General features: G+C 42.7%; 1 protein-coding gene across 9 annotated transcripts in view; it reads right to left on the bottom strand.

Annotated features, from left to right (window-relative positions):
- Window positions 1-22,476, bottom strand: part of Rnf111 (ring finger protein 111) — a 122,930-nt gene that overhangs the window by 89,023 nt on the left and 11,431 nt on the right. For 8 of the 9 annotated variants that reach the window (XM_013076241.3, XM_013076237.3, XM_013076236.3 and 5 more), the window contains exon 2: window positions 8,065-8,123. The exons of the other annotated variant lie outside the window; for it this stretch is intronic. In XM_013076241.3, the coding sequence (XP_012931695.3) occupies window positions 8,065-8,123 (59 nt within the window). The remainder of the gene's footprint in view (window positions 1-8,064; window positions 8,124-22,476) is intronic. 9 annotated transcript variants of the gene reach the window in all.

Genomic DNA, 22,476 nt, shown 5'->3' with positions numbered 1-22,476 from the left:
GGGCCTCACACTTGCCAGGCAGGTGCTGTGTCTCTGGGCTATATCCCCGGTTCCCACATATTTTAAAAGAGATTCATTACATACTGCAAACATGTACTAATAACTTTAAAAAAAAAAAGACGTTCAGAGTCAGGTGTAGTACTGCACACTTGTCATCCCAGCACTGAGGATGCTGAGGCGGGAGGATCGCCACAGTTTCAAGGCCCACCTGAGCTGGCATAATGAGTTCAAGACCAGCCTAAAGAAAGAAAAACAAATAGAAGCAAAGCTTTTGTAAATGGGGAGAGGAAAAAAGATTGAAGGGAGAGGAGGGGAATAGGGAAAAAAAAAGAATCAAGATATATTATGTAGAGGTAGAAATTTCGCATGATGAATGTGATCAATATGTATGACAAATATGTACTAATAAAAAAAAAACTTTTTAAAAGACCAGCCTGAACTACATAGCAAGAACCTGTCTCAAAAAATCTAAAAAATAATAATAATAAAAGAGAAATTCACAATTAGGGGTGACTTTTTTTTAACAGTGGCAAGTTCTCATGTTTATTAAAGGTAGCAGCCAGATCTGGTGGTGCACATCTGTTATCCCAGCACTCAGGAGGCTGAGGCAGGAGGATCACCATAAGTTCAAGGCCAGCTTGTGCTACACAGTGAGTTCAAGGCCAACCTGAACTACATAGCAAGACCCTGTGTCAGAAATCTGCCCCCTCATAAAAATTTTTTTAAAAATAAAGTTAGGTGAAAAAAATAGGAGAGTAGGAGAAAAAACAGGCTCTGTAGAGCAAGTTTGGGCCAAGTAAAAAGGGAGGAAAAAATTAAAAATACACCCTACAGCATAGAGTAGGCATGAAAGCAGATAGCCTGTGGGTGATTTTGACCCCCAGGGATTATTTGAGAAATCTGGAGATATTTTTGGTGGTCACAACTGATGATAGGCTACAGGCACCTACTGGAATGTGCTACACATCCTACCCTGCAAAGCACAGTGCCTCACACCAAGGCAACAACTAGACCAGCATTGATAGTGTATCTGTGGGGAAGTCCTGGGTAGAAAGAACTGATCGGTCTAGTCAGACGAGGACGAGTACCATTTCATGAAACTGTAGATCGTAAAAAAGAGACACAGGTCTAGCAGGGTGTGGAGTCACAAAAGGGTGAGAGGGAGTCCTGGTGGTGTATTGAAGGGAAAGACAGGTGGGAGGTTATGGGAATAAAGAGATGCTCCGTGGAGAACAATTCCTAGTGGGGGCAAAGGAAATGGGGTTCCAAGCTGACAGGGCAGAATGAGACTTGGATAGAGGGCTTAGTGGTGAAAAGGAAGAGCGATTGTACAGATGAATTGGGTTTGTTGGCTTGAGCGACCAATCAAGGGCTTGCTCCCTGAATGACTCTTTGCTCTGTGAGACTTGGGGTTGTGCCAGAGAAGGTGATTATAAGAGATAGGAGATGAGAATAGGCCAGGCACGGTGGAGCACGCCTATAATTCCCGAACTAGGGAGGCTGAGGCAGAAGGGTCAAGAGTTCAACCCCAAGTAGGACAACTTAGCAAGGCCTTGTCTCAAGAGTGAAAAGTAAAAAAAGGACTGGGATGGGCTACTATGTCTGTTCACAGTAGCTCACTCTACACTGTAGTATTTTTTTCCCTCCCTTTTTCCTACTTTCACTTGCCCCAAACTTGCTCTGTCAAGCCTCTTGGGGGGGGGGGGGCTTGAGACAGGGTCTTGCTGTGCAGTTCAGACTGAATTTGAACCCACCATGTAGGCTTGGATGGCCTCAAACTTGCGGCGATCCTCCTGCCTCAGCCTCTGGAGTGCTGGGATTACAGGCCTCACAGAGAGCACGGTGGCCTCTGGCAAGCAGGGCGGGGTCTGGGAGTAGACACGGGGCTTCCCAGCGATGGCCACGACCGCTTCCAGGTGGGGGCCACCTACCCGAGGCCCAGGCCTGGCAGTCAGGGACCCGGCACACATGATCACGTGCCTTCTGCCCATGTGCTTTGCTTCCATCAAATATTCCTCAGGACATGGAAGAGCCTTCAGCGAGAAGGCGTAAGAAAGCAGCTGGTCTGAAAGGCCGTGCACTGATGAGTCCACCTCTGTGGCGTTCTGGGAAAGCCCCGGCGTCGGGACGGCGTCTCCCTGGTGGAAGCGATAAGCAGCCGACAGGGGGCTGGAGAGGGGGCGCTGTCAGGTGGCTGTGTGCTGGTGGACACGGGCGGGACACAGGAGAGAACTCGCGACCAGGCCCTCTGGAGGACCCTTGGCAGCGGGGGGCCTTCAGGGTAGTAACACACGTGCCCGGTCGGAGCAAGGTGTCCCCAGCAGGGGGCGCTGGGCCGCGTCCAGAGGATCTCAGCGCTTGCTGCTGAATTTTTCTATAAATCGCAAACTAAGCCAGGAGACAGAGGAGCGGAAGGAAGAAAGACGGCGGTGTGTTGTGTGCGCGCACCCACTCCCATGATGAATGCGATCATTATGTGCTGCAAACTTGTACTAATAAAAATACATTTTTATTTATCTATTTTTTTTGGTACCAGGGATTGAACTCAGGAACTTGAGCTTGCCAGGACAGCACGGTGCCGCTGAGCTACATCCTCGGCCCTAAAAATATGTTTTAAATGGTCTAAATAAATAAATATAATCAATGTGAAACTTTGCCATCGTTAAAAAAACAAAAAAAAGTCGGGCATGGTGGCTAATCCCAGCACTCAGGAGGCTGAGGCTGGAAGATCGCCATGAGTTTGAGGCCAGCCTGGATACAGTGAGCTCAAGGCCAGTCTGCACTATATAGTGAGACCCTGTCTCAAAATAACAGCAACAACAACAAAAGGGCAGGGGAAGCGGGGATGTAGCTCAGTGTGAAGGCCCTCGGTCCAATGCTCAGTACCGAGATACACACATTCTCCCCCCCCCCAAAATATTAAAATTTTAAAAGTCTTTTTCTTTATCTTTTTGGAGACAGTCTCACTAGGGCATTAAATTGCCCAGGCTAGGCCCGAAATTGGGATCATCCTATCTCAGCCTCTCAGAGTGCTGCAGTTCTGGGCAGGCACCAGAGAATATCTTTGGTTGGTTTGTTAGACTTTTCAGACAGGGTCTCACTCTGTAGTCTAGGCTGGCCTCAAATTTGTGGTGCTCTCCTACCTTGGCTTCCTGAGTGCTGGGATTACAGGCATGCACTACTATGCCCAGCTGAAAATACCTTTGTTTAATAAAACACAGCACACAGTAATATTCATTGAATTATTCTGAAGAAAGAATTCGTGGTTCCAGAGTCTCAGCTTTGCCACTAAGAGAGCAGAAATCCTTAGTAAAGTCACTTGAAATCTCTGAGAGTTAATTCTACTCCTGCATGGAAAGGTCAAGGTTATTCAAACATACTGGAAGCCAAATTCTGCGTTCCTCAGACTGCAACAAAATAACGTTTACCAAATTGGCCTGCAGACAAGAGCCAGCAGTACCGAATTATCTCCCAGGCAGGGACTTGAGGCATTTGGTCTAAACGTGGAAATAATGAACTAAATTAATGAGTCACCTGAAATAAATAGGAAAAAAATGTTTACAAATTACCAAATTCAGAAAGGAAGACTAAGATAATATGTTCACCATCCATTGCAAGCTACACACCTGTATAAACTTTGCAGTAGAGAGTAACTAATTTTGTGATTGTTTTTCTGAAGGAAGCAAATGGAAGAAAATAAAGGAAAGTTCGAAGATTTAATGAATGAGATACTGTACTTAGACTTCAGGAACGCCCTGAAAATGTTTACTGAACTATTTTCTTAGATTAAATGCTTTGGAGCCAGGCATAGTGGCACATGTCCATAATCCCAGCACTAGGGAGGCTGAGGCAGGAGGACTGCTGCAAATTCTAGGCCAGCCTGGGCTACCTAGTGAGTTCAAGCCCAATCTGAACTACATAGTGAGATTCTGTCTCAATCAATCAATCAATCAATCAATCAATCAATGCCTTGGAAAGCCAGGGATGGTAGCACATAGTTATAATCTCAGTCCTCAGGAAGCTGAGGCAGAAGGATTAATAATAGCTCAAGGCCAGCCTGAACTACATAGCGAGACCCTGTATCAAAAAGAAAAAAAAAGTTATGGAAAGCACAGCATATTCCTTTCAGTTTCGATAACCAATGATATCTTGGTACATCATTAAGAAAGCAAAGTGATATCACTAAATGTTCTTCCTAATTCACTACTACATCTCTTTTAATCCTTTCCAAAGTCTTTTTTTTCTTAAGTAGTCCAGGGTGGCCTGGAGCTCACTATGTAGCCAAGGCTGGCCTCCAGCTCCTGGAGATCGTCCTGCCTCAGCTTCCTGAGTGGTGGGATCACAGATGTGTGTCACCATGCCTGGCTCTGCCTGCTGATTTAGCTGAATTAGTGCAGGCCCTCATTAAAATTTTGTTTATGAAAAAAATTTTGTTTATGGCTGGGTATGGTGGTGCTCTCCTGTAATCTTAGCTACTCAGGAGGCTGAGGCAGGAAGTTCACAACCTCAAAGCCAGCCTGGGCAATTTAGCAAGACCTTTTCTTAGAAATAAAATTTTAAAAGGGTTAGGTGTATAGCTCAGTGGCAGAATACTTGCCTAGCATGTGTGAGGCCTTGGTTTCAGTACTTGGGACCAAAGAAAAATTGTTTATAAGTATGATTTCAGACTATGTATATGATTACAGATTATGTTTAGTTTATGTACTACTGTATAAGGAATATTAAATAATCTGCAACATGAGACAGAAGAAAAAAAAATAGCCATAGACACTACCTGTATTTCCTATTGCTAAACTGTTTTGAAAGGAATAGAATAATAGAGTTTGAAAAACTGAAGAACTACTTCCCGTAATGATAACCTTAAAAAAATAATTTTTTATTTTTTTGGTACCGGGGATTGAACCCGGGTCCTTGCGCTTGCGAAGCAGGTGGCGAAACCACTGAGCTAAATCCCCGGCCCTTAAAAAAATAATTTTGTGGCCAGAGATTTAGCTCAGTGGTTCTGACGCCTGCCTCGCAAGCACAAGGTCCCAAGTTCGATCCCCGGTACCAAAAAAAAAAAAAAATAATAATAATAATAATTTTGTGGCTGGACATGGTGGTATACATCTGTAATCCCAGCACTTGGGAGGCTGAGGCAGGAGGATCACCACAAGTTTGAGGCCAGCCTGGACTACACAGTGAGTTCAAGGCCAGCCTGAATTACATAGTGAGATACTGCCTCAAAAAAACAATTTAGGGCTGGGGATTTAGCTCAGTGGTTTTGCTCCCTGCTGCGCAAGTGCAAGGACCCAAGTTCGATCCCTGGTACCAAAAAAAAAAGACACAAAAAAACAATTTAAAAACAAAAAACTATTTTGGAGTGGGGCATGGAGGAGCATACCTGTACTCCCAGCACTCTGCAAGGCTGAGGCAGAAGGGTTGAAAGTTCAAGCCCGGCCTGGACCACTTAGTGACTTAATGAGACACTGTCTCAAGATTTAAAAGTTGTTTAAGAAAGGCTGGGGATCGTGGCCAGGGATGTAGCTCAGTGGTACCGTGTTGGCCGCGTGAGGCCCTGAGTTTGATTCCCGGTACCAAGGACTTTCACAGTGCTTTACATTGTATCAAATTAAGTCAATGAATGGTGAGGCTCAGTGTTGACCTTATGGGGAAATCTGATTTGGTTCTTAGCCAGTTCGGTTTACGACCCAAATCATGGACAAAACTGAGTTCGTGAACTAAGGTACCACTGTATATTTGTGTCAAAAGTGTACAAGACTCACTTTGCCAGACTTAGAAACAGATCTGATTTACTAGTGTTCTCCTGGAAAGGAACTCATTCCTAATGTACTGCACTACCAAAACGAATAAACAAAAAGACAATTTTGATGACTATCAATCTGTAAATCTCTCTAATTTATTCAGAATGCAATATGCAAGGTATATTTGAATTACCACTGACTGATACTATCAGTCTGCCTAAGTTTCTGAAAAACCAAGGTAACAAATTATGGTCTAACGGTGGGCGGGGGGCACACAATGTCTGGAATTTTGTAGATGAGCATTTGAAACCTCAGATATTGTGAAATATTTCTGGTTTTCATGCCAAAATCTGGGCATGTTGGAGGTCATTTCTCTCTGGGAAAGTGTATTTTTAAAATAAAACTTGCAGAAAGATGAAAGAGAAAGCCACCACCAACCACTGGTGATAGGTGAATCACAATTCAGAGGTCCCAAGTGACTGGAAATCACTCTTAGAAATACTTACATCTGTTAACTACTAGTATTTTTATGCAGCCAGCCAAAGTTCATCAGAGGCTCACCACTAAAATTTTACAGTAAGTTGCTTTAACACATTTGGAATACTTTTGCAATATGCTTTTGCAAACCATAATTTCTAAAATGTTCACTCTATTAGCAATAAGAGGAAACTCCACCAGTTTCTGCTCACTGAAAAGTTAGGCTGGATAACCTCCAAAGTCTTTTCTGTTTGTTTGTTTTAGGGGGTTTGAGACAGGGTCTTGCTATATAATATAGGCTGGCCTTGAACTCAGTATGTAGCTCAGGCTGGCCTTGAACTCACAGTGATCCTCCTGCCTCAGCCTCCCAAATGCCAGGATTACAGGCATGCACCACCACACCCAGATCCGAACCCTCTTGGAGCGCTAGGATTTTGTTTTCCTTGAGACCTAATTAGATTTGTGAACCCTGAGAACACTACAGTTTAAACTGTGATTTACATCTAGGTTATGGTGTTGCAGATTCAAAATAGGAAGTAAAGATGCTTTTATGTATTGCTTGTTATTTTTTTCAGATCATACAGTTTTTCAAAAGCAGAAGTTTCACTAAACTACTATAGTATTAATGCAATTGTGTAAAGTGTATTCTTTTTTTTTGAGATAGGGTCTCATTATGTAGTCCAGGCTGCCCTTGAACTCACAGTAATCCTCCTGCCTCAGCCTCAAAAGTGCTGGGATCACAAGTGTTCACCAGCATGCCCAACTAGTAAACTGTATCTTGACTATGATTTTGAGTTATAGGATTGCACAAACTGCTTTGTTTAAAGGTTACAGAGCTGGACATGGTGATGTACACCTGTAATCCCAGCACTCAGGAGGCTGAGGCAGGAGAATTGCCATGAGTTTGAGACCAGCCTGGGCTACATAGTGAGTTCAAGGCCAACCTTGAATGACATAGCAAGACCCTGTCTAAAAAAACAAAAATAAATAAATAAATACAAGAGCTGGGGATTTACCTCAGTGGTGCTACCACCTGCCTCGTGAGCGGAAAGTCCCGTGTTTGATCCCCGGTACAAAAATACATACATACATACATAAGTAAAAAACAATAAAAATATTTGACAACTTTTATGAACCTGAATGACTCCAACAGTCAGGGCTCCCATTTATATTTCAATTTTTTTTTTTACCTCACAGTGCCTAAGTCATTATTATGCTAATATTTCAGATATTTGGAAAATAATTTAGAGATTTTGAAGAATTTGATTATTTGATACTTTGATTTTAATCAATTAGTGATGATAACCTAACTGAAACCTTATTTATTTATATTATTATTTATTTAAATTATACAGATAAATAAATTCTTTCCACTCTGAATCCTTCCAAGTCTAATTTGGGATTGAATTACAGTAGGAAAGAGTGACACCTACTGAGCCAAAATTACTCAGACATCTCAACATTAAGTTCATTTAGCAGAACATGGAAGGTCTAAGGATTTTTGGAATTTTCTTGTCCCAAATGTACATGGAAGGAGACATTCTATTTTCACATCTTTTTATTAGTGCATGTTAGTTACACAAATGAACGGGTTTCATCTTGGCAGAGTCATGCGTGGACATAACATACTTTGACCATCTGCACCTCATCAGCCCCTTGCCTCAACTTCCCCCAGTTGCACAATTCTTGGGGGGCAGGGGGAGAGGTTTTAATCATATCTATAATGGGATCTTCATGCACCAAATATTTTATTTAACTAAATTTTTCCTTCCAGTAGAGTTATCAGGCTGGACACGTGTGTTTTCACCCCAACAAATAATAAAGGATTTAAAAGATTACAAACCCCAAATAATGAGAAAATGGGAGGGAGTCTTCAGCAATCGCAGTTACTCCACCGAATATCTGGAAGACAGAAATCAGAGAATACTGAATATTTTAACAGAGTGAAAAAAGCTACACTATAAACTGTCAGCAGGGCCCCGGCCACGCCTTGCCAAATCCTGAGAGCCCAGGGGCTCAAGGGAGGTGCGGCAGGCTGAGAGGAAGACGGAGAAATCAGTCAAATTTGAGTCTCCATGCGGTACACAAAAACCTCCCCAGCGCTATCTTCACCACAGAAAACGTAAATGACCTTTGACTACCTGCTAGTTTTAAAAAGAGGGCAGGGAGCCAGGCATGGCGGTGCAGGCCTGCCTTCCCAGCACCCAGGAGGGTGAGGCAGGAGGATCACTGAGAATTTGAGGCCAGCCTTCGATACACAGGAAGATGCTGTCTCAAAACAAAACAAAACAAAAGGAACAACAACAGCAATAACAACAAAAACCAAACAACAAAAAAGCAAAACAAAACAAAATAAACCCCACCACAACAGGGCAGGGAGTTCTGTAAAGAAACAGATTGCAGGGCCGGGGATTTAGCTCAGTGGTTCCACCACCTGCCTCGCAAGCGCAGGGTCCTGAGTTCGATCCTCAGTACCAAAAAACAAAAAGGAAACAGATTACCCTAGTTGGGGACAACTAGAGCAGCTGGCATGACAGGCTGCAATGATACCTGACAGTAGCGCTCTGGGCCCCACCTGCCCACACCTGCCTGGTAGCCTTTCCCACAGAACTCATGTTCCTTTTCTTTCTTTCTTTCTTTCTTTCTTTCTTTCTTTCTTTCTTTCTTTCTTTCTTTCTTTCTTTCTTTCTTTCTTTCTTTCTTTTTTTTTTTTTAAGGCAGGGTCTTGCTGGCAAGGTCTGATTTTTTCTGGTGCTGGAAGTCGAACCCAGGGCTTCTGTGTGCTAGGCAGGCATTTTACCACTGAGCCACATCCCCAGCCCCATTTTTATACAGCATTTGTAAATATTTACTAGCAACCAAGAAATGCCAGATATTTGAGGAAAACTTGTAATGTAAAAGAGAACAAGATAAACATTTTTTAAAAAAAATGACTATAGAGAATGGAAATAATTCAACACATAGAAGAGGAAAATATTGTTTTGTTTTGTTTTAAGAGACAAGAGTCTCATTAATTTAGTCCAGGGTGGTCTTGAATTCACTATGTAGCCCAGGCTGGCCTCAAACGTCCAATGATCTTCCTGCCTCAGCCTCCTAAATGCTAGGATAACAGGTATGAGCCATTGTGCCTAAGAGGAAAATATTTAAAACTATCTAATATACTCAAATTAAAAATGATATTACATTCTTATAACAAGGAAAGGATACTACGAAAAAAAAGCAAGAAATAAAGTTTAGAATTTGTTTGAGTTTGTTTTTGTTTTGGTACCAGGGATCGAACTCAGGACCTTGTGGTTTCAAGGCAGGCACAGTGCCACTGAGCTAAATCCCTGGCCCCAATACCAAAAGAAAAACAAAACAAAACAAACTTGGGCCAGGGACTTAGCTTAGTGGTTCCACTGCCTGCCTGGAAAGCTCAAGGTCCTGAGTTCGATCCCCAGTACCAAAAAACCCCCCAAAACAATGATTTCTTTTGGTACCAGGGATCAAACTTGGGTCCTTGAGCTTGGCAGGCAGGTGCAGTGCCATTGAGCTACATCCCTGGCTATTCGTGGTGTTTTGTTTTGTTTTGTTTTGTTTGAGACAGGGTTTCTCTATGTAGCCCAGGCTGACCTTGAACTCAGGGCAATCTTCCTGTCTCAGTCTCTGGAATGCTGAGATTACAGGCAGGTGCCACCACACCTGGCTCAGAGTACTTAAAAATTTAAACTGTAATTTCTGAAATTAAAATTCCCAATCAAAATACCAATAGCATCCCTCACAGAATTAGAGAAAACAATCCTAAAATTATATGCAACCAAAAGAGACCCAAAATAACTAAAGCTACAAGAGCGAAGCAGATGTCAAGTTATACTACAAAGCTACAGTGCTAAAAACTGCACAGCACTGGCACATAAACAGACAACTGGGTCAGTGGAACAGAAGAAAGGAAGCAGAGAGTCCCTGGCACACTCAGCCATCTGATCCTCAGCAAAGCAGCCAGAAAACTACACTGGAGGAAAGACAGCCTCCTTAATAAATGGTGCTGGGGAAACCGGCTTCCCACATGCAGAAAACTGAATCCAGACCCTTATCACTCACCACGCAGTAAACTACAATCAAAATGGATCAAATGTCTCAATGTTAGAACAGAAACAATATGCTGGAAGACAAAATAGGTAAAACTCTTTAACACAGTGGCACAGGCAAGGACTTTCTTTTTTTTTTCTTTTTTTTTTTTTAAGGACTTTCTGAACAGAATCCCAATCATACGAGAAATAACTCCAATACAGTCATTAACAAACAGGATCGCATCAAATTAAAAAGCTTCTGGCCCGGGGATTTAGCTCAGTGGTTCCGGTGCCTGCCTCGAAAGCGCATGGTCCCGAGTTCGATCCCCAGGCACACACACAAAAAAAAGCTTCTCACAGCAAAGAAAACCACCAAAAGAGTGAAGTGACAACCTACAGAATGGGGAAAAATTTTTGCCAGCTATTTCTCGGACAGAGGACTAATATCTAGAATGTATGAAGAACTCAATACAATTAGACCCCTCAAAATAAATGACCCAAGTAAAAAATGGGCAACTGAAATGAGCAGACATTTCTCAGAAGAAGTATAACTGGCCAATAAGCACAAGAAAAATGTTCAACATCAATGGCCATAAAATAAATGCAAATTAAGGCCAGCCTGGGCTACATAGTGAATCTGAGGCCCGTCTGAACTACATAGTGAGACCCTGTCTCAAAAAAAAAAAAAAAAAAGCAAATTAAAGCAACACTGAGATTCCATCTTACCCAGAAAGAATGGGCTGTCATCGAGAAATCAAATAATAACAAATGCTGGCAAGTCTGCCGGGGAAAAGGGACTCTTCTACATTGTTGGTTGGAATGTAAACTAGTACAACCACTGTGGAGATCAGTACTGTATGGAGATTCCTCAAAAAACTAAAAATAGACATTCCATTGGACTTGGGTGTCCCCTTCTAGGCACGTTTCTGAAAGGGCTAAAGACATCACAGTACAGTGACCCATGCACACCCATGTTTAGAGCAGCACAGTTCATAATAGCTACATCTTGGAAGCAGCCTCTGTCCATCAACAGACAGGTGGATAAAGAAAATGTGGTATTTATACAGGATGGAGTACTACTCTGTCATTAACCAGGATAAATGGAGACCATAATGCCGCATGGTGGCAAACACCTGTAATCCCAGCTCTCTCGAAGCTGAGGCAGGAGGATCACTTCGAGTTTGAGGGCATCTTTGACTACCTAGTGAGTTCAAGGCCAGCCTGAACTACATAGCAAGACCCTGTCTCAAAAAAAAAAGGAAGTACAATGGGGACCACAATGGTCAGTGAAATAAATCAGACACACAAGTTTAAATATTACATAGTTTCTCTTCTGTGAGAAACGCAAAGTACTATAAGGAGAAGAATTAAATAGGAAACAGGGAGATTATTTTGCAAATGGGAGGAGACCAAGAGATGGAAGGAGGAGGCAAGGCAGGGGGAGGGGAACTGGATGAAAAAAGAACTGAGATGTTAAAGTTATGTAAAGTACCAACACCCCTTGAGGAATGCAACCATCATTCTAACAATTCTAACATTCTAACATCATTCTAACATTCTAACATCACATACTAACAAAAAAGAAAAACTCTGAAAACAATTTAACAGAAGGGCCAAAAGTAAAAGTAAGAAAATCTTTTAGGGTGTGACCCAAAAAGGTAAAGAAATATTTTTAAAAAGGTGAAAAATGTAGAGGGACAATTTTAGAGGTAAGATATCTAATCAAAGGGCTGGGATTTAGCTCAGTGGTTCCGGCGCCTGCCTCAGAAGCACAGGGTCCCAAGTTTGATCCCCGGTACCACACACAAAAAAAAATCTAACCAAAATTTCTGGAAGGGAAAACAAAGAAAAGGGAAAGAAGAAATTCTGAAAGGAGGAACAACAGTTCCCAGCAGTGAAAAGCGTTTTTAAGTTCTACATTGCTTTTTCATTTAACAATTGCTGGACATTCAGGACATTTTGGCTGCTGTGAATCGGGCTGCTGTGCACATCTCTGGGTTGGTTTGTTTTGCAATCCTGGGAATCAACCCTGGGGCCTTTGCACAACTACACCCCCCAGACATTTTTAGTTTTTATTTTATGATAGTCTCTCATTAAGCCAACAAATGCCCAGGCTGGGCTCAAACTTACAGTCCCTCCTGCCTCAGCCTCCCAGAATTGAGATTAAAGGTGTGTGCCACCTCTCCCAGCTCAGGTGCCCGTCTGGGTCCCTATTTTCAGCTCTTTCGGTTATACACATAGGAGTAGAATTGCAGAGTCTAATGGTAAATCTGTGGTTCCCTTCTCGCAGAACTGCCAAACTGAGAAGCTGCACCATTTCACATTCCAATCCCCCATGTCTAAGGGTTCCACCTTCTCCATGTCCACACCAACATTTGTTATTCTCTTTCCTTGTGTGTTTTGGGATGAGATCACTATATCATCGGAGCTAGCCTTGAATTCCTGGGCTCAAGGGATCATCCTGACTCAACCTCCCATTTGGCTGGGACTTCAGGTACCTGCCATCATGTCTAGCTTGTCTTTTTTATTATAGACACTCATGTGTGTGAAGTGGCATTTTGTTATGGTCACATTGTTTTATTCCTTTCGGTGATTACCTTAGAAATTACCAGTCCTGTAGCTAGGCGTGGTAGCGTATACCTGTAATCCCAGCACTCAGGAGGCTGAGGCAGGAGGATTGCTGAAAGTTTGAGCCCAGCTTGGGTTACATAGTGAGTTCAAGGGCAGCCTGAGCTACACAGCAAGAGCCTGTCTCAAAACAAACATCCCCAAAATTAAAAATAAAAAAGAAATTACTAAGCCAGGTGTGGTGGCACACACCTGTAATCCCAGCACTTGGGAGGCTCAGACAGGAGGACTGATGAGAGTTTGAGGCCAGCCTGGGCTACATAGTGAGATTAAGGCCAGCCTGCACTACAAAGTGAGACCTTGTCTCAAAAATCCAAAAAAGAAATTACCAGTCCTCCTTATTTACCAAAACCTGATATTTTTACCTCTTATTCTGCTTGGCAAGAATCTATAAATGGCTTAGCAACACTTACCACATATGTCGCCTTCCCACATACATGTCACTTGTATGTTTGTCATATGCTGTGATTCTACAACATTTAAATCCCACAAGACATTTTTATTGCTTTGCATTCACCCTATTTTTACTGTCAATGAATTTAGATTTGTCCTTATACTTATCATCTGCTTTGGTTCTTCATTGCTTTCCCTTTGTTTGCAGACAGGGTCTCTCTATGTAGTTCAGGCTGGCCTCAAATTCGTGGTGATCCTCCTGCCTCAGCCTCCATCCAGAGTGCTGGGATTACAGGTATGTGCCACCATACCCAGCCCAGCAGGTCTTCATTGCTTTCTGTACTTCTGATTATTCATGCCAGATTATTTTCTTTCTTCTTGATGAAAACTCCAAAGCATTACCTTTTAGTAGTTACCTGCTATTGGCAGCATCTCTAACTTCCCTTGCAAACACGTGAATTTGCCTCTTTTCATCTTCTTCTGAAACCCGTTATACTGAGAAGTCAGTGGTTTAACTGTAGCTCCTTCAGTATTAATCTGCTTTTTCCTGGCTACTTTAAGCCTTTTCTCCGCTGAGTGTGGTGGCAAATTCCAGTAAACCCAGCACTTTGGAAGGCTGAGGCAGGAAGATTATTCAAACCTAGCCTGGGCAATTTAGCAAGTTTGACCCTGTCTCAAAAATTTTTTTAAAAAGGGCTGGGGGGCCAGGGATTTAGCTCAGTGGTTCCGCTGCCTGCCTTTCAAGTGCAAAGTCCTCAGTTCAATCCCCGGTACTAAAAAAAAAAAACTACAACTTTTTTTTAAAGGTCAATGTAGCTCAGCATGAAGGCCCAGGTTTCAATCCCCAATAGAGGGGAAGGAGGCTTTTCTCTGTCTTGATTTATGAAAGTTTTATTCAGATGTATTTATTTGAGCATCTATTTTTATTTATTCTGCCTAGACTTTGTGAGGCTTCTTGAATCAGTGGACAATCAGCATTCATCTCTTCAAACTATTGCCTTGATCTATTCTTTCTCTTTTCTCTTTTCCCTGGAATTTAATTATACATATTAGATCTTACTGTATATACTATGTCTCTTATCTTTTGTTACCTTTTGTTCTTTCTTTCTTGAGGTGCTGGAGAATAAAACCAGGGCCTTGTGCATGCTAGGCAAGAACTTTACCACTAAGCTACACCCCTAGCCCTATATTATCTCTTTTTATTTTATTTTTAATTTTTACTAGTACATGAGTGCAGCACATAATGCTTACATTCATCGCAGGGAGCTGGCACGTGTACATAACAATCCTAATTCTTTTTGCTTCCCTTTCCCTTCCTTTCCACCCCCTATCACCTCCTTTTTAAATTACTCCTTGCCATCATACCACATGCCTGGGATCCCAGCACTCCAGAAGGCCAAGGCAGGATGATCATAAATTTAAGCCAGCCTGGGCAACTCAGGGTCTTAGCAAGACCTTGTCTCAAAAAATAAAAAGGGCTAGGGGTGCATTTTAGCTCAGAGTTAAGGCTCTGGGTTCAATCCCCAGTAGCACCAAAAAGAAACACACAAACAGACAAACTTAAAGAGAAGGAATACAATGAGAACTTTTTAAAAAACTGCCTAAAGCTTTATACTTTGCAGGCAGGACATCTGAAATTGAATGATGACATACTTGAGAATTTGTGCCTGCCTTCCCACTGAACATAACTGGAGAAGTCCAGCTCATGGGTAACTACCCTAACAACCAAGACAGTAATGCGGTGAGGAAGCCCAAGACAGGGTCTGGAACAGCACTGTGGCCAGAGTGGCCCTGGGGAGCCTGTGGTGGGTACGCCCCCACCTGAGGAGCCACCTGAGACACTGAGGATGCGGATGGCGGAGGGGTGGGCCCCTGGGGTTGGCTAGGCACCCCGACTTTGGACAGGGCCATGAAGGTGTCTTCTCTGCAAAAAAGAACACAACTGCAGCCACCCCTCCCATGCCGTGGTGCAGGAACCAGAGGCCTCTGCTGACAGACCTCAGATTAGGTCTCCACACGTGATCGAAAGCACAGTAGCCTGAACCCAAGGAAGGAAGCACACGGAGGCAAGAAGCCACCAAGCGGAATTAGCAGAAAGCCAGGTTCGGTGGCACTTGCTTGTAATCACAGCACTCGGGAAGCTGAGGCAGGAAGATCGTAGTGAGTTTGAGGCCACCCTGGACTACATTGTGAGTTCAAGAGCAGCCTAAACAGGTTTGGTGGTTCACACCTGTAGTCCCAGGACTCAGGAGGCTGAGGCAGGAGGATTGGCTGGAGTTCAAGGTCAGTATGAACTACATAAAGAGACCCTGTCTCAACCAAGAGTGGCCTAAACTACAATGCAAGACTGTGTTTGAAAAACAAACAAATGAATGAAAGAATCAGCAGAGGGAAAAATGGAAGAAATTCATAAAGATTCCTGAAACTGGGATAACCAAAGACTCAATAAAATCACTACAATTACAGCGTTCAAAGGATAAAATCAAGCTGGAAAGTTTCAGCAAGGAACTGAATTATAAGGAAATAACAGCAGATTTGAGAGAAAGACGAAATCTAAAAGTGGAAAAATTAACACCAAAGGTTTAAAGTGGGACTATTAGATGAATCACAGCTGAAGAGAAAATTAAGTTATTTAAATCAAATTCAGTAGAAACTATCCAAAATGAAGCAAGGATTTATTTATTTTTGCATTTTGTATTTTGACAAAGTGACAAGGTCTTACTAAGTCACTGCCTGGTCTCAGCTCCAACTTTGCACCTTCCTGCCTCAGCTTTCCAGAATGCTGGGATTACAAGTGTGCACCCAAATGCCTGGCTAATTACTATATCCTAATGTTATTTTTATTTCCACAGATTTATTATATATTTCCCTGCTCCCTAGTGAGAGTGAATACCTTTCATTTGCGGTCCTATCAGATTTATGGAAAGAGAATGAGAGAGTATGAGTAATAGTTCCAAAGTTAAAAATCACGATTTCAGGACTGGGGATTTAGCTCAGTGGTTTCACCACCTGCTGTGCAAGCGCAAGGACCTGAGTTCAATCCCTGGTACCAAAAAAAAAAAAAAAATCATGATTTCAACATTCAGGTCTGGATTTCTGCTTCCTGTTAACCATGGAGAAACAGGACAACACTGTGCTCCCTAAACAATTACAAAATGAAAATACAGTATTTGAAATGACAATTGTCAGCTATTGGCCAACAGACAGCAGAAGTTTGTGACCCTGGGAGAAGAGAAACAAATGAGACGGGCCCTTCAGTTGCTGCAGCTCACTGTGTAAGTTTACAGGCTGCAAGAGGAGCGGACCCGGAACAGATCCAGTGTTTGTAAGGAGTTAATCAGGCCAAAATTCAGAGGTGATGAGCTAGAATTTACAGGACATACAAGCAGAGAAAATAAGCTGCACAGAGAGAAGAGGGAAACTCACAAGAATTGCAGAGAGGCTCTCTAATTTTTTACTGGGGCTGGCCTGCTTGTGCATGCCTGTAATCCCAGCACATGAGGATTGCAAGTCTGAGCCCAGAAAGGGAATTTAGTGACACACTGTCTCAAAATTTAAAAAAAAAAATATTATTTTTTTGAGACAAGGTCTCACCATGTAGTTCGGGTTGCCCTTGAACTATGAGCCCAGCTGGCCTCGAACGTGAAGCAATCCTCCTGCCTCACTTGTTTTTGTTTTTTGAGCCAGGCTTTGGCTGTGTAGCCCAGGCTGGTCTCAACTCACAGTGATCCTCCTGCCTCAGCCTTTCGAGAGCTGGGATCACAGGGGATGGACGCCACCATAACTGGCTCTAATTTAAAAATTTTTAAAGGGCTGGGGGATGAAGCTCAGTGCAAAGGCCCTGGATTTAATATTCAGTGCCACAAAATAAATAAATCTCTGATTAGGACCAGATCTACCTATGCAGATGACTAAAGTATGCAGGATAGAGAAATAGCCATCAAAAAGAGCAAGTAGGGCCGGGGATTTAGCTCAGTGGTTTCACTGCCTGCTTCGGAAGCACAAGGACCTGAGTTTGATCCCTGGTATCAAAAAAAACAAAAAAGAGCAAGCAAACCATCTCCAGAGCTCACACAATGCTGTAGAGACTTCTTTTTCATCAGCTGGAGTGGAAAGACTTCTAGATGGAGGGGATGGTGTGTGTGCGTGTGAGCGCAGGACCAGAGATGGCATCAGGGGCTTTACCCCGGAGCTACATCCCCTTCCTGTTTGTCTTTGAAGTATTAGGGATTCAACCCAGGGCCTTTTCACTGAGCTACATCCCCATCCTCCTCAACTTTTTTTTTCTTCTTTGAGATAGTATATTGCTAATTTGCTAAATTACCAGGGCTGGGATAATAAGCATATATAACTATGCTTGGCTTTTATTTTTTACTTTGAGATAGGATCTCCCTAAATTGCCCAGGCTGTCCTCCAATTTGTAATCTTCCTGCCTCTGCCTCCTGAGTAGCTGGGATCATAGGCAAGCACCATGCCCAGCATGAAATGGGAAGACTTCTGAATATGTGGGTGCATAAAGTCCTCAAAAAAGTATTGTCTCAGGGCCTGGTAAGCTCGAGGTCCTGAGTTCGATTCCCAGTAACACGCCCCCCCCCCCACAAAGTATTGCCTCAACAGGAAGATCGTTGCGAGTTTGAGGCCAGCCTGGGCCACATAGTGAGTTCAAGGGGAGCCTGAATTACATAGCAAGACCCTGTCTCACAAAACTAAAAAAAAAAGTATTGCCTTGAGCCAGATGTGGTGTAATCCCAGCACTAGAGAAGATGAAGCAGGAGGATTGCCACAAGACTGCAGAAAGCCTGGGCTACATACGCAGACTCTGTCTCAACAAATAAACAAACAAACAAAGTATTCCCAAATTAGGCCCAAATAAAGGCTGTCTAGATCTACCCTCAAAGAGTTTTAAAAGAAGCCTTAAAAAGTCAAGTCAAATTTACTCTAAGCATCGTTATGAGATTTTAGACTAAAGCCTAAACAATTGAAGGGATACAAATAATCCAGCACTAAGAAATGTAAAATCCAATGTGGGGTCCCAGTGAGCTCTCCAGGCACTCGGAGACGCAGAGACGGGGAAGTTAGTCAGCATAAACAGACCCAGAAGTAGCATACATGACAGAATTAGTAAACAAGGGCTCTGAAACAGTTCCTCCAAACATCCTTCATCCACTAACAAGGTGCAGGGGCACTGGCGTGCGGCTCGGTGCTGGAGTGGGTGCACAGGAAGCAGGAGGTCCTGGTTCAGGCCCCAGCACTCCACTCCCTCGAACAATGGAAGAAACCACGACCACCGTAAAGAGTAAATGAGAGCTTAAAAAAAGACCTACGTCCAAGCTCAGTACATGAAAAATGCAGTATCTGAAACATGAAATATACTAGATGAGATCACCAGCAGATAGACACAACTGAATAGAAAATCAGTAGACTTGAAGAGAAACAATAGAAACTGCCCAGAATGAAGCACAAATAGAAAACAGAACAACAGTAAAAGCAGTGCAACAATGAGCAGAAAAAAAAAATTATGCAGCCCAGCAAACATATACAGTAATCAGAGTTCCAGGAGATATGGGCAGGGTCTCGAGTGCAGTTCAGGCTGGCCTCGAATTCACTATGTAGCCTAGGCTGGCTTCAAACTCCTGATGATCCTCCTTCCTTAGCCTCTCGAGTCCTGGGATTACAGGTGTGCACCATCACACCTGGCAAAGAGCTCGATTGAAAATGTGGCAGAAATAATGACCAGGGATAGAGGGAAATCCTAGGAGACATCTTTTTTTTTTTCTTTTTTTGAGACAGGGTCTTGCTTTGTAGTCCACACTGGCCTCAAACTCACAGCAATCCTCCTGCCTCAGCCTCCCAAGTGCTGGGATCACTGGCATGTGGCACTATGCCCAGTTTAATATTTTTGAAAGTAGACTGAGGATAAATAAGTTAAATATTTTTACTCTAAACTGTGCATTGACCACTAAAAAATAGAAAAATAAGAGCAATAGCTACTAAGACGATAAAGAACATGACAGAATCATTACAAAAATTCTGACTTAATCCAAGGAAGTCAAGAAAATGGGCAAAATGGGCTGGAGATGTAGCTCAGTGCACTGAGCCTGCCCGGCAAAGGCAAGGTCCTGATTCCTGGTACCGGCAAAAAATAAATAAAAGAAAGAAAGAAAATTGGGGGGGGGGGGGTGTTCACACAAAGTACAGATGAAACAAGAAGATGGGGAGCTGGGGGTGGTGATCAGTGGTTGCAAACTTGCTCAGTACACGTGAAGGGCTAGGTTCAATCTCTAGAAGGAAGGGAGGAGGGGAGGGAGGGAGGGGCGAGCTGGGCACAGTGGCACCTGTAATCCTAGAACTCTGGGTGCTACAGGCAGAAGAGTCACGAATTCTAGTCTAGCCTGGGCAATTTAAGGACTCAGTGAGAACTTGTTTCAGAGAAAGTAAAAAATAGAACCAGGCATGGTTCAGCTCATGTGCAATCCCAGCTCTTGGGAGGCTGAGGCAGGAGGATTGCCACAAGTTCAAGCCCAGCCCAAAGTACACAGTGATACCCTGACTCACAAAATAAAGTAAAATGAAATAAAACAGAATTTAAAAATAAAAAGGGTTGCAATGTAAGTCAGTGTGAAGGCCCTGGGTTCAGTTCCCAATACCCTCTCCCCCTGCAAAAAAAATCAGTCCATGTAATTCATCGTACTATCACACTGAAAAAGATTTTTGGTACCAGGGATTGAACTCGGATCCTTGTGCTTGCAAGGCAAGCAGTGGAACCACTGAGCTAAATCCCCAGACCTGTTTAAATTTTTTATCAGCACATTTGTAGTACACAATTACAATCATTGCAGGGAGTTGGTATATGTACATAACACGTCTTAATTCTTGTTTGTTTGTTTGTTTGAGACGGGTTTCACTTTATAGTTCAGACTGGACTTGAACTCACTATTTAGCCCAGGCTGGCCTCAAACTCACCTCGATTCCCCTGCCTCAGCTTCCTGAGTGCTGTACACATCATAATTCTTTTTTGTTCCCTTCCTCTCTTCTCCCTCCATCATTTTCACCATTAAAGCCACGTTTCCCATTGATGTTTCAATAAAACTAGTTTTGGGCTAGGGATTTAGCTCAGTGGTTCCACCGCCTGCCTCATAAGTGGAAGGACCCAAGTTTGATCCCTGGTACCAAAAAAAAAAAACCAACCAAAAACTATTTTTAATGTTTTAGTGTTTATCAAATTGCATTCAGTTAATCCATTAATCCTTCTGTTTCTCACTCTACTGTGTCCTTCTAAAGGGTAAGTCCCTTGTTTACTTAGTTTTATATGAATGTTCATCTGCTGACTTAATTAAGAGTTGTAAAAATAGCCTGCCTCACAAGTGCAAAGTCTTGATTTCGATCCCTGGTACAAAAAAAAAAGATGTAAAAATGTCTTCCAGGAAGTCCTTAACTTGTCCAATATACCACAGGAAGTTAGTCACCAGTAATAACCAATTGCGTTTCATTACCAAGGTACTATCTGTTGGAGCTAATCACTGAATAAGTTAGCCTTATTTCCATAATAAATAAGAAAACTAGCTAGATAAGGTGGTACACATCTGTAATCCCAGAACTCTAAAAGGCTGAGGGAAGAGGATGGAAAGACTGAGCCCAGTGTAGGCAATTTAGTGACAGGGAGAGCACGTCTCAAAAAAAAGAAAGTTAAGAAAAAGGGCTGCGACTATAGCATAATACAAAAGGCCCTGGGTTCAATCCCCAGTGCTGGAAAACAAAATTAGAAAACAAATGAGAAAACTGTAGCTGAGAAAGGTTAAATTACTTGCCTTGGGTTAATACAAGGAATAGGAAAAGACATGTTTCTTGCAAAAAAAAGTTTTTGTCTTCAGAGCAAGAATATTTTACCCCATTGACCTTTAACAAAGAAATGAGCTTCGAGATCAGAAAGTATGCCTGTATGTCAAGATGTGAAACAGTCACCTGTTTCTTGCCACAAGTGCCACTTTAAATGAATCATCTTTTATAATTTTATTGTATTTACCTATCCATGCAAACATCCCCAGCCCTGTGCTCCAACAGTATTAGTGACAGCTTACACAACTCATGAGAGCAGAAACCTAAACAGATTAAGACTTTAGGGGGAAAAAAAGAAAAATAGGTTGGGATAACAAAATTGAGCCAGAAATATATACCACAGAAACCTGGACAGTTTCTAGATGTAATTGACAAATTTAGCTTTAGATTCCTTTTAGTCAAAGCCACAGGAAATGCAACCAGTTATAAGATTCACCGAGTCAGTGACGTAACATGTCTCAGAAGAAGTACACATTTTCTTTTCTTTCTTTCTTTCTTTTTTTTTTTTTTTGGTACCAAGGATTGAACTCAGGACCTTGCGCTTTCAAGGCATGTGGTGGCACCACTGAGCTAAATCCCTGGCCCCAAATTTTCTTTACATTGAGATTTGAAAGAAATATTAGTAGAGGAACACTTTGTGACAGCAAACATTTCTATCAACAATCCTCCAATAATTACCATGGTGAGTTTCATCAAAAGGGACTTAGGAAATTTCTGTCACAATGAAATCCTTCCATAACTCCTTAAGAGGTTAGCCCCAACAAAAGTAAATATATGAGGGGAAGCCTGATATAGAAGCCAAAGTATGAATCCGGTAATAAACCTCCTCATAATTTTTTTCCTACAAAAACCTAGGGGCAGGGTATGGTGGCATATGCCTGTAATCCCAGCATTTGGGAGACTGAGGCAGGAGGATTTCTTAGAGTTCAAGGCTAGCTAGCCTGGGGTACACAGTGAGTTCAAGGCCAGGCTGAACTGTAGTGCGCGATCTTGTCTCCAAAAAACAAAAACAATATGGCCGGGGATTTAGCTCAGCGGCACCGCACCTGCCTTGCAGGCGCAAGGTCCTGAGTTTCATCCCTGGTACTGCAAAAGAAAAAAAAAAAGTAGGACCATCTACTTTATCACCAAGTCAAGCCAATCCCTTCCTGTCCTCCTGGCACCGCTTGTCCCAAGTCCCAAAAGTGAGGTAAGACAAAGTCCCCAGATTTGAGAACACTCTCTTCATAGAGGCCGGTTGTTGCAGGATGGAAACAAGCACTACAACTTCAACAGAACCATCTCTAGGGCAAAACGTATATGCGGGGAAGATGTCAGCAGGTACGTCTGGAGTAGCCCAGGGTAAGGTC

The sequence above is a fragment of the Heterocephalus glaber genome, unplaced genomic scaffold, assembly GCF_053883595.1.
Source record: "Heterocephalus glaber isolate CG9 unplaced genomic scaffold, H.glaber_assembly_v1.0 deba00001689, whole genome shotgun sequence".
Taxonomy (NCBI): Eukaryota; Metazoa; Chordata; class Mammalia; order Rodentia; family Bathyergidae; genus Heterocephalus; species Heterocephalus glaber.
This window is presented reverse-complemented; position numbering and strand designations above follow the sequence as displayed.